Genomic DNA, 12,931 nt, shown 5'->3' on the forward strand with positions numbered 1-12,931 from the left:
ACGAATCAGCAGCAGTCTCTTGCATTCTTTAACAGACAGAAAAGTAGGCAGTGTTGCTAGGATACCTGAAACCTTTCCCTCTGCAATACACGGCTTCACTGAATGAGGTCATTCTGACTGATGGAGAAGCGCATCAGCTGACCGTCATCTATTCAACGATTCTGAACCTCAGAGATCGAGGGTTGAATCTATCAGTTTTACTCTGTATGATATCTGTCCAGGTGATTACAGCAGAGTGAACGGGATTTCAGAGACAGATTGAGGGTAAAAAAAAGTCCTCATTCTGACCTGTGTTGTAGAAGAGGGTTGCGATGAAGGTGCAGTTCTTGAAGAAGGTGTTAGTGGAGGTGATGTCCTCAAAGTAACACTCTTCAAACAGGGAGTCCTCGAATACCATGGACTTCATCTTGAGATTCAAAAATCTATGATAAAACCAGAAGAATGTCTCTGTGATCTGGGAAAAGCTTCAGCTACGTGGAGTTTGAGGTTTTGCCGTGCTTACTTGGTGTTGAAGTACTCTCCATGACGATGGATCTGGTTCTCCAGGGTGAAGTTGAAGGTCATGTGCTCCACTTTCTGCTTGATGAAGACCTTAGTGCGTGAGTTGTACTCCTGCTTTTGAAGGTATTTGATCATGTCAGGGAACCACACGGTCAGGCCATAGTAGCTGAGAAGGAGAACGAGGCACTGATAAACAAGATACCCTTAACAGTTAATACTAGCATAGAAGGTTGTGCTAACTTAAACAAACAAACTAGCCAAAATGCAAACCAACAGCAATAGCCAATGCTAACAGTGCAAGAAAGTAAGCAAACCATTAAAAAACACCTTATTAGCATTATCACATTTGCACACTAAGCTGCCTCTGCTAGCGTTAAGCAAATTTTTACCATTAGGGAGTTGTTAAACAGTGAAATACTAAACATCCAGTAAAGGACATGCAGACAGATCGGTTATGGATCTCCATTTGTGTTTCAGAATTTCTACCTGAATGACATGGAGAACCAGACAGCCATCATCATGTAGGTGACACGGCGGTACTCTGGATTGAAAACAGTCAGGAAGTTGCTCCAAACCTACACAAGTACAATGATATGACATTAAAACAATCTGGATATTCTGTTACATAAATCACTGATAAACTATCCAGCTAGAATAATATGCTTATGGGGTTGTGTTAGGTCTATAATCGCTAGCTAAATATAACTAGATAAAAGACAGACCAATGTGCAAATGCACATACGACTGTTATAATATTTCATTTCTTTGTTGATTATGATTGGTCAGCACATGTGGCATTGTAGACTTTTCTTTAACAATAGCTTAATGGTGCAGCTACAAGGCACATGTTTGTATTAATGTTCTCATCCTGTGTATGTGATATACATCTTATGTTTATGTGCTGTACCTGATGAAACAGATTAATGAGTTTGAGCTTCCAGCGCTGGTGCCAGGCTGTGGTATCATCTCCCATATCCACCAGTTCATCCAACTGCTTCACGGTCTTAATGTTGGTCACCTGGAGGTACAGCAGCATTCATCACTTTATTAATCAGAATATCCATTTATGGTCAGATTTTCATCTCACCGCATTTCTTAAACACAGCGTTTCTTAACAAACCTCTCACCCCAGGCCTCCGCCACCCACAAAAAGCACAAGCAGTAACCACGGCAACACACATAATATTTCACATCAAACAACAGTTTGACTATTATAATATATAACCAGTTAAAGTTTACATAATATGTCACTTTGATCTCCATCACTATCATAAGAGACAGATGGAAACTCATTAGAACGAATGCATAATTAATATTAGAAGTATTTAAAATTCCCCAAACATTCATTTCAAGGCAAGTGACTTGTACGTACAGAGAAGACCCTCTCTGGGTAGCCCTTGGCCCTCATGTTGGTGTCGTGAACTTGTTTCAGGATCATCCAGGCTTCGTCATGTTTCCCATTCTAGTATGAAAAAAGACATTTTTATTCTTAAAATATAAATGACATAAATAGTTCTGATTTAAAGAAACCTGCTTTACTCTGTTCTACTCAATGCATTTACATAAATGTAAGGTTATTTTTAGAATAAAGCTGAGCTGAGTCACTGACCTCCAGGTAGAAGCGTGGACTCTCTGGCATGGTGTTGAGGGCAGCGATGGCAGCCACTGCAGGGAACGCGCACACCAGAACAAACACTCTCCAGCTGTGGAACTGATAGGCCGAGCCCATCTGGAAACTCCAGCCTAATGGAAAAAGGGTTTACTGTTACGATAATTCTACTAATGAGTGCTACTTTAGTGGCAGATTACAATGTGATGGTGGCATTCAGAGGATGAGGAACAGACTGTGACCCTATTGCGGGATGGTGGAAATAGTAGAGGCAGAATTGCAATGCAAGTGGATACTTAGTGATACAATATGAGTCCTTGAGGTCTAAGTGTATTCCCAAAATGTTTAATGTATTCTACCTCCTCTATGATCTTTATGTTAAGGTACAAAATATGCTCATCATGTTGTGGGGCATGATGTTTGTAAAGGGTTGCCATAGTCACCTTAATAGAGGAAACTACTATTCTGATACTTAGCCTTGTGGGAGTGATGGTATTTGAAGGGGTTTTATATTTACTACAGTAGGGGTTGATGGTATTTGATAGTAACCATAGTAGGGATGATGGGATTTAATGGGTTTTGACAGTTACCAGAGTCAGGATGGTTATTTTTTATTGATTTTAATTGTTACTGTTGTGGGAGACAGGGGTATTTAAAGGGTTTTGAGAGTTATCATAGTGGGAGATGATGGCATTTGAAAGATTTTGATAGTTACCATAATGGGGGATGATGGTATTTGAAAAGTTTTTATAGTTACAATAGTGGAGGTGATGGTATTTAAAGGGTTTTGATAGTTAGCATAGTCAGGATGATGGTATTTGAATGGTTTTAATAGTTACCATAGAGGGGATGATGGTATTTGATGGGTTTTGATAGTCACCATAGTGGGGATGATGGTATTTGATGGGTTCTGATAGTTACCATAGTCAGGATGATGGTATTTGAATGGTTTTAATAGTTACCATAGAGGGGATGACGGTATTTGATGGTTTTTGATAGTCACAATAGTGGGGTGATGGTTTTTGATGGGTTTTGATAGTTACCATAGTGGGGGTGATGGTATTTGATGGTTTTTGATAGTCACAATAGTGGGGTGATGGTTTTTGATGGGTTTTGATAGTTACCATAGTGGGGGTGATGGTATTTGACAGCTTTTTATAGTTACCATAGTAGGAGTTGATGGTATTTGAAGGGTTTTAATAGTTACCATAGTGGGGAATGATGGCCCAGGCCATAGCTGAAGCATAAATTCCCCCAATCATCCAGAACATGCAGAGCCAACTCAAATGTTCACCACGCTTCTCCTGAGCCAGAAACTCTGAGTAGTATGAGAAGACTATAGGGATGGACCCTCCAATCCTGTATTCAGAAGGAAAAATTAGGATAAACAGTTCTAAACTTGTACAAAAACATTAGCTCTACAGATATAAAAGTTTCTCCTTTACTTTGTCATAACACATATTGCTTATGAAGTTCTTTCAAATGGATCTTGTGATTGTTGTATATTTACCCAACACCAGAGAGCAGGCGGCAAAACAGGAAGGAGCTGTATCCTTGGACAAAAGAGGAGAAGAAAGCAAAGACGCTGTTGATGGAGAGAGAGATGAGCAGAGTCTGTCTACGGCCAATCCGATCAGCCAGACCTCCCCACACAAAAGCACCCACCATCATGCCCAGGTAGACAATGAGTCCTGAGAGTGAGAGAGAGAGAGAGAGAGAGAGAGAGAGCAGAGGCTAGATTAAACATAACACAATGTTACCTAGCAACCTATATGAACATTAACTAAAGGCCATGGTGTGAAAATTCAGATATTGGATCAAACTGAACTGGATGTCCACTTTGTAAAGAATAAGAACTGAGGGTACAAAGCCTTTATTTTCACCACACATACATTACAGCAGAATTCTTTTCTTCACATATCCCAGCTGAGAAAGTTAAGGCCCTTGCTCAGTTGCCCAACAGTGGAGCTTGGTGGTGCTGGGGCTTGAACCCCAACTTTTTGGGCAACAACCCAGAGCCTTAACCACTTGGACCACCAATGCTGTTGGTGCACCTAGATCAACTAAGATCTTAGTTGCTTCTGTAATGACATTAATATTCTCTGCTTGCTTACACCCAAGTTTTAGGCTCCAGTGTAAAAAAATATAAACCTCAAGTCCACTTCAAAAAAACTGCATTGGAGAGCATCGATTTCTTGAAAGTTTTGCTGAAAGTATGGTGCTGCATTTAAGTGGTTTGGATTCCTGCTGATCGTGTGATTTGGGGTGCAAGTCCAGCAGTGAGTCACACAGGCAGCATATCAGCTGAGAGGTCAGCAGCATCTCCATCGACATACTGTCACCCTCCCTAACAGAGTGTGCCTCACTGGCTGAGTGTTTTATTGACAATCTTACTGCTTTTAAATCAGTCGCATTTGTCAGGTTGTCACTGCTGTGGGTCATTTTGCTCGTCTGAGGTTTCGGAAGATAGGAATACAAATATCCTTTCACTCAACAAGAAATGCACTTCTCTTAATACGTTCTTGTAAACTAATCAATATGTACATGTTTGGATGCAATTAATTACATTATAAGTGAGAAAAAAGGAGCATGATTTCTTCTTTGTTTTACTAACAATTTTAGCTTATATAATGGGTCCTATTTTTAAAAGGAAACCCTTTTCCTCTTCAGGTATAAACTGAAAACCCCTTTAGAGTGCTATTTTCATTTGATTTAAATGGTAATGTGATGTTTTATATATTATTCAGAGATAATACATATAATATATATATATATATATATATATATATATATATATATATATATATAGAGGAGACTGATTGTGTCTTGGAGACTGTTGTTGTCCTACAGCCACAGTGAGAGCTACAGGGAGGATCATGAAGGTGACTCTGAAGGCTGTGGAGCTGGGAATTCGTCTGGCACGGCAGCTGACCACATTGTCATTCTCTCACCTTGGCTACGAGAGCCGGGGATGACAAGAGGAGAGAGATAGCCATCACCGCAATGCAGCAAAGAGGCCTTTTTTCTCGCAGATAAGGCTCAATAAGGCTCAATAAGCTGGTGTTGATGTGTCGTGTGGGTTCTGACTGGAGGTCCTTCGATTGCCTTCTGTCAGGCATCACGGCAGGTTTTGAGCCTATACTGTAGATCTGTCTGAGAGATCTGCATCTTTATACACTGCACCGGTCTGATTATTGGCTTAAATATTAGATTTGAAAACAGAAGCTTTAACTAGATCACGTTCTATCTGAGGGCTCACACTGTGACTGTTTATAGAACAGTCGTGAGCACACACACACACACACAGCTCATGACTGTTCTATAAACAGTTACACTGTAGGAAATCAATCACACAGCAGATATTTTAAATAGTCTTTATATTTTTGCATATCGCAGGACCTCTTATAACCCACGGCTACTTATTATAGTTATTTTAACCCCCGCCATTCATATGAACAACATCAATTTGAATTAAAAGACAGATTAACTGCAGAATTTCTGAAGTTATTCATCTTATTGCATGCTATTTTGCATATATTAATGGGAAAGGAGTACAATCTGGACCTCCGTCTGAATATACTAGCATATCAAAGACACCTACAAATTGTTCACTATACAATTTTTCCTGTATATTTGTTCAATATTTTATTTTATTGCAGTTTAAACTTTTAAAAATAAAAGTTATGGCTAAGATTATTTAGAGAAATTCTGTAGAGTAGAATCCAGGTTTGATATAAATTCTGAGAAAATGTCTATATCTATGAATATTTTAAAGATTTAAAGAATCCAACATGAGTCCTAAGAATCTAAAAGGGTGATAGTTAGAGCCCGCAATGAAAAGGAAACATTTTTTGGAATCCTAAATAAAACTTTATATAGATGGATATTTTTGTTGGTGTCACAAAAAAAAATTAAAAAATAGGAGAAATATAATGACTAATTAACATGAAATGGTTAGTGATCACATCTACAACGTTGTAAATATTTGTACATGACTGGTCCAAAATCATCAAAAAACACTAAAATGATATTGTTCACACGATCTGCTTGTGTCTCTCATACCTACACACCTACTAGCATCACTATAGCTGAATAATTCAGAGTCATTTCATGCTATAAACATGCTATAAAACAAACACAGGAATAACTGATCACACTCAATATAATTTGCAGTAAATTATCTGATTTTGCAAGTCTAAATTTTTTACTTTAAATGTACAACAAGAAGAAAACTGGATCAGGAAAATATTAAACTGAAAAATAAAAGACTGAATCTGTGCATATTATATATATATATAATATAATTATATATATATAGTACAGCAGTGATGGGTTCTACACAGCCAATCAGAGCCTGAGCTGTTGCTTGGTAACAAACAAAAAATGGGTGGGGCTACTTCCATCATTCTGATTGAGTCTCGGAGGGAAAGAAAGGAGAGGAGGGTGTAGAAACAGCCGAGCTTCCGGTGTGAGGAAAAAAAGGAAGAGAGGACAACAGTGAGAAAGAGAAAGTGTGTGTGTGTGAGGGGGGGTGGGGGTTAGGGTGGGGACGAGCGACAACTGCAGATGAGTCTCCTGAACAGAAAACTGGGGAGGCTTCAGGCTGAGAAAGCGAAAAAGAGAGAGAGAGAAATAGATGGAGGGAGAAGGGTGCAATGCTATTTATAGTGTTTTTTTTCCTCTGTACTGCAAATGCACTCTCTCTCTCTCTCTCTCTTTCTGCAGGGAATTGGCTGCGGTTGAGGAGAGAGAGCTCGGTGAACTGTAGCAGCTCCTCCATCTCTCCCTCTGCTCCACCTCTGTAACCTAGCAAATGTGCTGCACTCGTTCATCGACAACACAAACAGAACAAGCCATCTGAAGCGGCGTGTCACCTCGCTGTCACTCCTCATGTGTCAGGGTTTAGGGAAAAGACGAGAATGTGTTTACTGATGACTTCCTAGCGCTCTCATACACACTCTGTATCCTGCTGTTAGAGAAAAATACTCTTTACTGATCCTGGCTTTCCTATAACAATATGTCCTGAGGTTTGCAGTCATTTACAGTCTGTCTATCTATCTATCTATCTATCTATCTATCTATCTATCTATCTATCTATCTATCTACCTAGTTCTATGGGGTTGAGGTCAGGACTCTGTGCAGGCCAGTCAAGTTCCTCCACACCAAACTCACTCATCCATATCTTTATGGACCTTGCTTTGGTCACTGGTGTGCAGTCATGTTGGAACAGGAAGGGGTCATCCCCAAAGAGCATGAACTTGTCCAAAATGTCTTGGTATGAAGCTGAAGCATTAAGAGTTCCTTTCACTGGAACTAAGGGGCCGAGCCCAACCCCTGAAAAACAACACCTGAACTCAATGATCTGGAGGGGTGTCCCAAAACTTTTGGCAATATAGTGTATAAAGGTCTGACCAAAGTCTATCTAAGATAATCAGAAGTGTCCGTTATTCATTTAATTATTCCACTAAATAATTTAGCTGCATTTCAGTAGATTTTCACTTGATTTCCTCAACATCCTACAGAACATTATCTTCTTCTTCTTCTTTCGGCTTTTCCCTTCTCCACAGCGAATCATCTCTCTCCACCTATCCCTATCTTCTGCATCCTCAACACTTGCACCCACTAGCTACATATCCTCATTTATTACATCCATATACCTCCTCTTTGGCCTTCCTCTTTGCCTCCTGCCTGGAAGCTCCATGTCCCACATTCTCCTACCAATATATTCAAACCTACAGCACATTATACTACAGAGAAATGATAATATTATGTTTTAAAAGCAGCGCTGGGAAACACTGGGAGAAGGGACACAGACGTAGAAGTTTATAAAAGATTAATTTGCTAAAGAATTTATTTAGAAATGCATTCTGGAAGCATGAATTAATAACGAATTGAATCACGATGCCTCTACAGAGTTTAATCTCATAAATGAATCTCTAAACAGCAGGAGTCGGCAATAAACGAGCTCAGTGCAGTGGATGTGTGTGAGATGATGTGGAATTGAAGATGAGCGATTTGTGTGTGTGTGTGTGTGCAGAGGACGGAAATTCCGGCATGACCGTTTCGCTCGTTCTGATTGGATAGTGTCACCATATCCTGACTTCCTGTCAGCAGTTCTTCTGTCCTCCAAGCCGTTCTGTGTAAACTCTAGAGACTGTAGAGTGTGAAAATTCCCAGAAGATTTTCTGAAATATTCCGAGCAGCCCATCTGGCACCAGCAGTCGCACCAAATGTTTTCTCCAATCTGATGTTAGTTAGAAGTAAACATTAACTGAAATCCTCTGAGAAGCATCTGCATTGATTAGCTAAAACCTGGAAGGTACAGGTGTTCCTAATAAAATGGACGTTGAGTTTGTATACTACATATACAGGAAGCTGAACAAAATCACAGGATAGTCTTCATATACCGACTCTCCTGCCTACTGACTGTGAAAGGTTTATTCATTAAAACAACACAAACCTCAGGAATATTACTCTAGTGACCGTATCGTACAAGATACACAGAAACACAAAGAATTTCTGCTGGGGAACAGAAGCACATTCATTCACATGTTCCCCATGAATGAACGTAAAGCGAGGAAACGTTTCTGTTTAATTATACCGTAACGGACGACGTTAACAAAATAATCTCCATTTTCTCCTACTGCAGCACCGTGGCTCTGTGAAACGTTTCCTCTACTGCCGGTTAATTATAGCTCCAAATGCGTCATCATACTGTCGAGGAGAGAGAGAGAGGGGGTGAGAGAGGGTGGGGGGGTGAGAGAGAGAGAGAGAGAGAGAGAGAGAGAGAGAGAGGAAGGGAGGGGAAGGGAGAGAGAGAGGGGGACAGAATGAGAGGAAGAGAGAGAGAGCAAGAGAGGGAGAGGGACAGACAGAGAGAGAAAGAGGAAGGGGAGAGGGACAGAGAGAAAGAGAGAGAGAGAGAGAGAGATACTGAGAGAGAGAGGAAGAGACGGAGAGACTGAGAGAGAGAAAGAAAGAGAGAAAGGGGGGAAAGAAAGAGAGAGAGGGCGAGACTGAGAGAGAGAGAGAGAGAGAGAGAGAGAGAGAGAGAGAGAGAGAGAGTCGTGTGCTTCGCTCTGTGTTCTCCCCTGGATGGAGCTGACAGATGGTGTACTGGGCGTGAAATGGGAACGGACATCAGCCTGCAGGAATTTACCGTCCACTACGCTCTGAGATCTCAGCTGGCACAGGACGGATAAATAAATATGTGCGGGTATACATGTTTTACCAAAAAATAAATAAATAAATAATAATTTGCAACAGCTTGAGGAAATACGCTCGCTTTCCACATTTCCTCTTGCTAATGAAAAGCGCTTGTGAATTGTATGCTAATGATGTTTTTTTTTCCTCTACAAGCTACAACACATTTCTAGCAGGATTTTACACCGACTAAAGTTAAATATAATTATTCATGTTGGTCCAATAAAATTTAACAGCCCTTTATTCCAGAATTAAAGCCTTTTATATTTACACAGAGTAAAGAATATGACCACATGACGTACCAGATGACATACAGATGTGGCAAAAGAACATCTGTGCTTCTGAAAAATGCAGGCTACATTTTTAAAAACCTTGTAGAAACATCTTTACCATCATTTATTTATGAATATTCATGAATGTAATTCCCTTCTAGATTTCATACAGTAGCTAGTCAGCTAGCTTTGTGCTAGGTCACTAGTTCAAGATCGCAGGGATTTCAGTAACAGAAATAAACCTATTGCAGTCATAACAGCTCTGTTCTAGCCAAAATATAACCAAATTTACAATAACAAACAAATTGGGACTGAAATATACTGTTGTCATAACAACCACCCATTTCGTTGGTAACAAAATCAGCTAAGCTAGCTCACAGAGTGGTGCCGTAATGATTCATCAAACCATGTTGATAGTTTTCCGTTAACATCACCTCCTAAGAGTGTGTTTTTTTCCTCAGTTATGTGTGATGCTGCGGTCATCTTTCCACTCTCCATCTCTCCCTTAAATGAACTGACAGATGACTTACCCAGCATGCCTTTATTAGGCTCCGACAGGCACATGTCCTTCTCAGCGCTGGGCAACACGAAGCCGACCACGAAGATCTCCACGCCATCGGCCATGAGCGCCAGGCCCAGCACGAAGTACAGCGTCCACTGGAAGCGCCCGTGCCCGCACTCCTGCAGGATGGTCTCGTACTGCTGTGCCAGCTCCTCCTGATCCTTGCGCCTCTCGCCTTCGTACTGCGCCAAGTCGCGTTGCTGCACCCGCGCCGCTCCGGCTGCCTGGCCGTCGGCCTTGCCAGCTGACGAGTCTTGTCGCGGGATGCCTTGGTACTCGCCTTCGTAGATCTCATCATCCTCGTCATGGCCCTCAGTGGAGTCACTGTGCGCGGCATCATCGTCGTCGTTGGCGCGGCTGTTGCTCCGGTAGTAGCTCCCATCCTGCGCCTGCACGGGGTAATCGTCGTCGTCATCCTCCTCGAAGCGCGTGTACGAGCGCTTGGTGTACTCGTCAGCCATGCGGTCCACGTGACGGCCCACTTTCTTCCCTGCCTGCCGCTTCACTTCCTTGGCGATGTCCTTGGCGCCCTTAATGAAGGCCGATCGGTCTCGGTAGCCCTCGTCCATGTTGATGAGATCTGTGCTGTGACAAGTCACTGAAGGACCCTTAGCCTGTAGCAGAGGAGTTTTTGGAGCTGGAAACCCTCGACAGCGTTGGTCACCTGCAGAAAGACACAAAATACTATATTATTGAATACAACGAACTATCCATTTCAAACAGATACACAGTCTAGGCAAAAGGTGTGTTATTTATCTCCTGAACTGCATGAACCCAACAATAAAACATGGCTAAATTAAGATGCTAATGCACAGAGATGCTAGTTCTGACTCCTCATTATGTTGATACCCGAGACACAAAAGAACTTTCAGGAAAAAAGCATCAGAACAGAACTGGCTGAAAAGGCGATTCACCGAAGGGGAAAGGACGCACAATTGGCTTCTGTAGTGTTTACTTTCACTTCACAACACACATCTATTATTTTTTACATTCATAAGCCTTTATTTTTGTCACATATACATTACAGCACAGAAAAATTCTTTCTTCGCTTATCCCAAATTTGAAAATTGTGGTCAGAGCACAGGGTCAGCCATGATACAGCGCCCCCTGGAGTAAAGAGGGTTAAGGACCACTTAAGCTACTTGAGCTATCACTGCCTTTAAGACAGTAAAAAAAATGCTAATTATCAAGTAGCGCTGATACCAGATTCACTTTAAACATATAAGTTTGTGCACACAGTAGGCTAGCTAGCTAACCTGGTTAGTTAATGTAAACATTATAGCTCAGTAACAAATAATAGAAAATATCTCATTGCTAATGGGTTCAACCTGCTATTAATTACTGTACACAGCATATTAATTAAAAGGCCACTCATTAGCGAGGCTGCTTATGATAACGGAATGAAATCTTGTGTATGAATGAATATCTGGAGCTGCGTCTGCAGTCACTGTGTACGATCCATGATGGTTTCAGTGAAATAAAAGGTCAGGGTTATTAACTGAATTGATGAATTGTGTGTGTGTGTGTGTGTGTTGGTTATTAAAGCGCTGTGAGCTGTGAAAACAAATCTCTGAGGGTCGTGCGTCTGATCCAGCCTCATTATTCAGAGGACCATCGACTGGGCATATGGTTTTTTTTGGTTGTTTGTTTTTTTGGAGCAAGCCGAAGTCCTGCATGTGACCTTGGTCTCTCTGTCTCTCTCTCCCTGTCTCAGTCTCTGTCTGTCTGTCTGTCCCTCTCTTTCTCAGTCTCTCTTTCTCTTCCAGTCTCTCTCTCTGTCTCTCTCTTTCTCTCTGCCCCCCCCTCTCTCTGAGTCTCTCTCCCTCTCTCTATGTCTCTCTCTCTCTCTCTCTCTTTGTGTGTTTCTCTCCCAGTCTCTTGCTCTTCTCTCTCTCCCTCTCTCTATGTCTCTCTCTCTCTTTGTGTGTGTGTCTCTCTCTCTCTCTCTCTCTCAGTCTCTCTCTCTACTCTTTAAAGGACTGGATGAATCTGACAGCTTCATCATGAACAACCAGAGCATTTAAAAATCTCGCAGTGGGAAGTGAAGATAAACTTGTTCTTGGTGAATAAAACAAGCAGAGCCTCATCGCCGAGGTGTTGTTGTGATGTACATGCAACCTCTCCGCTTGTCTTTTGTTCTCTCTCTCTCAGTTCTCTCACTCATTCATGTCACCGGAGATGGTGTCACTGCCGTCTTCCTCTCCACACATACCGCTCATCAGCTCGGTGAGCATGCTGGGTATTCTCCACTCACCTGGAGATAACGAGGCGGCCAAACGATTCCCTCATCCGTCTCCGGGAGAAAAGGACAACACGACGACGCTGCTCTTTTCAGCGAGTGTGTGTTTGAGCAGCGGACGTATCGCTAAGATAACTGGCCCTGTGTCGTTCCACTGATAACTGAACACAAAATACAGCACTGCGCTTTTATTAAACATGCCTCGAAAAGTCCTCGGCCATTATCAACGAAGAAAACTCACAGCGCTGAGCTACGGTGACGTCACATGTTGACTGAAAAATCTACACAGCTGTTTATTTAAATCGATTTAGATCCATTTCATAAATCGTTATTAACACATTTACCTTCGAATTAAATATTACAAATAGCAATGTATACGTTAATAAATAATAAATAAATAGAATCCAAAATACATAAAGATGTAAAAGCACTGGTGTTGGTAAATAAAAAAAATAGAAGCATTGTACTGCAGTGGATAAATAGAAAAAAAAATTAATTAATAAAAATAATAATAATAAATACTGCAGTGGATTGAAAAATAGAAA

At 41.2% G+C, this 12,931-nt stretch overlaps 1 protein-coding gene across 1 annotated transcript in view; it reads right to left on the bottom strand.

The window, feature by feature from the left end:
• The window catches only part of sv2a (synaptic vesicle glycoprotein 2A), a 32,902-nt gene that overhangs the window by 7,598 nt on the left and 12,373 nt on the right, over positions 1–12,931 (bottom strand). The window contains exons 2-10 of the mRNA XM_058376755.1: positions 10,116–10,811; positions 3,621–3,801; positions 3,318–3,469; positions 2,111–2,244; positions 1,874–1,963; positions 1,409–1,519; positions 988–1,076; positions 503–667; positions 289–422 (exon numbers count right to left, since the gene is read on the bottom strand). Of these exons, the coding sequence (XP_058232738.1) occupies positions 289–422; positions 503–667; positions 988–1,076; positions 1,409–1,519; positions 1,874–1,963; positions 2,111–2,244; positions 3,318–3,469; positions 3,621–3,801; positions 10,116–10,716 (1,657 nt within the window). The 5' untranslated portion in view covers positions 10,717–10,811. The remainder of the gene's footprint in view (positions 1–288; positions 423–502; positions 668–987; positions 1,077–1,408; positions 1,520–1,873; positions 1,964–2,110; positions 2,245–3,317; positions 3,470–3,620; positions 3,802–10,115; positions 10,812–12,931) is intronic.

Source organism: Hemibagrus wyckioides, linkage group LG23, assembly GCF_019097595.1.
Source record: "Hemibagrus wyckioides isolate EC202008001 linkage group LG23, SWU_Hwy_1.0, whole genome shotgun sequence".
Lineage (NCBI taxonomy): Eukaryota > Metazoa > Chordata > Actinopteri > Siluriformes > Bagridae > Hemibagrus > Hemibagrus wyckioides.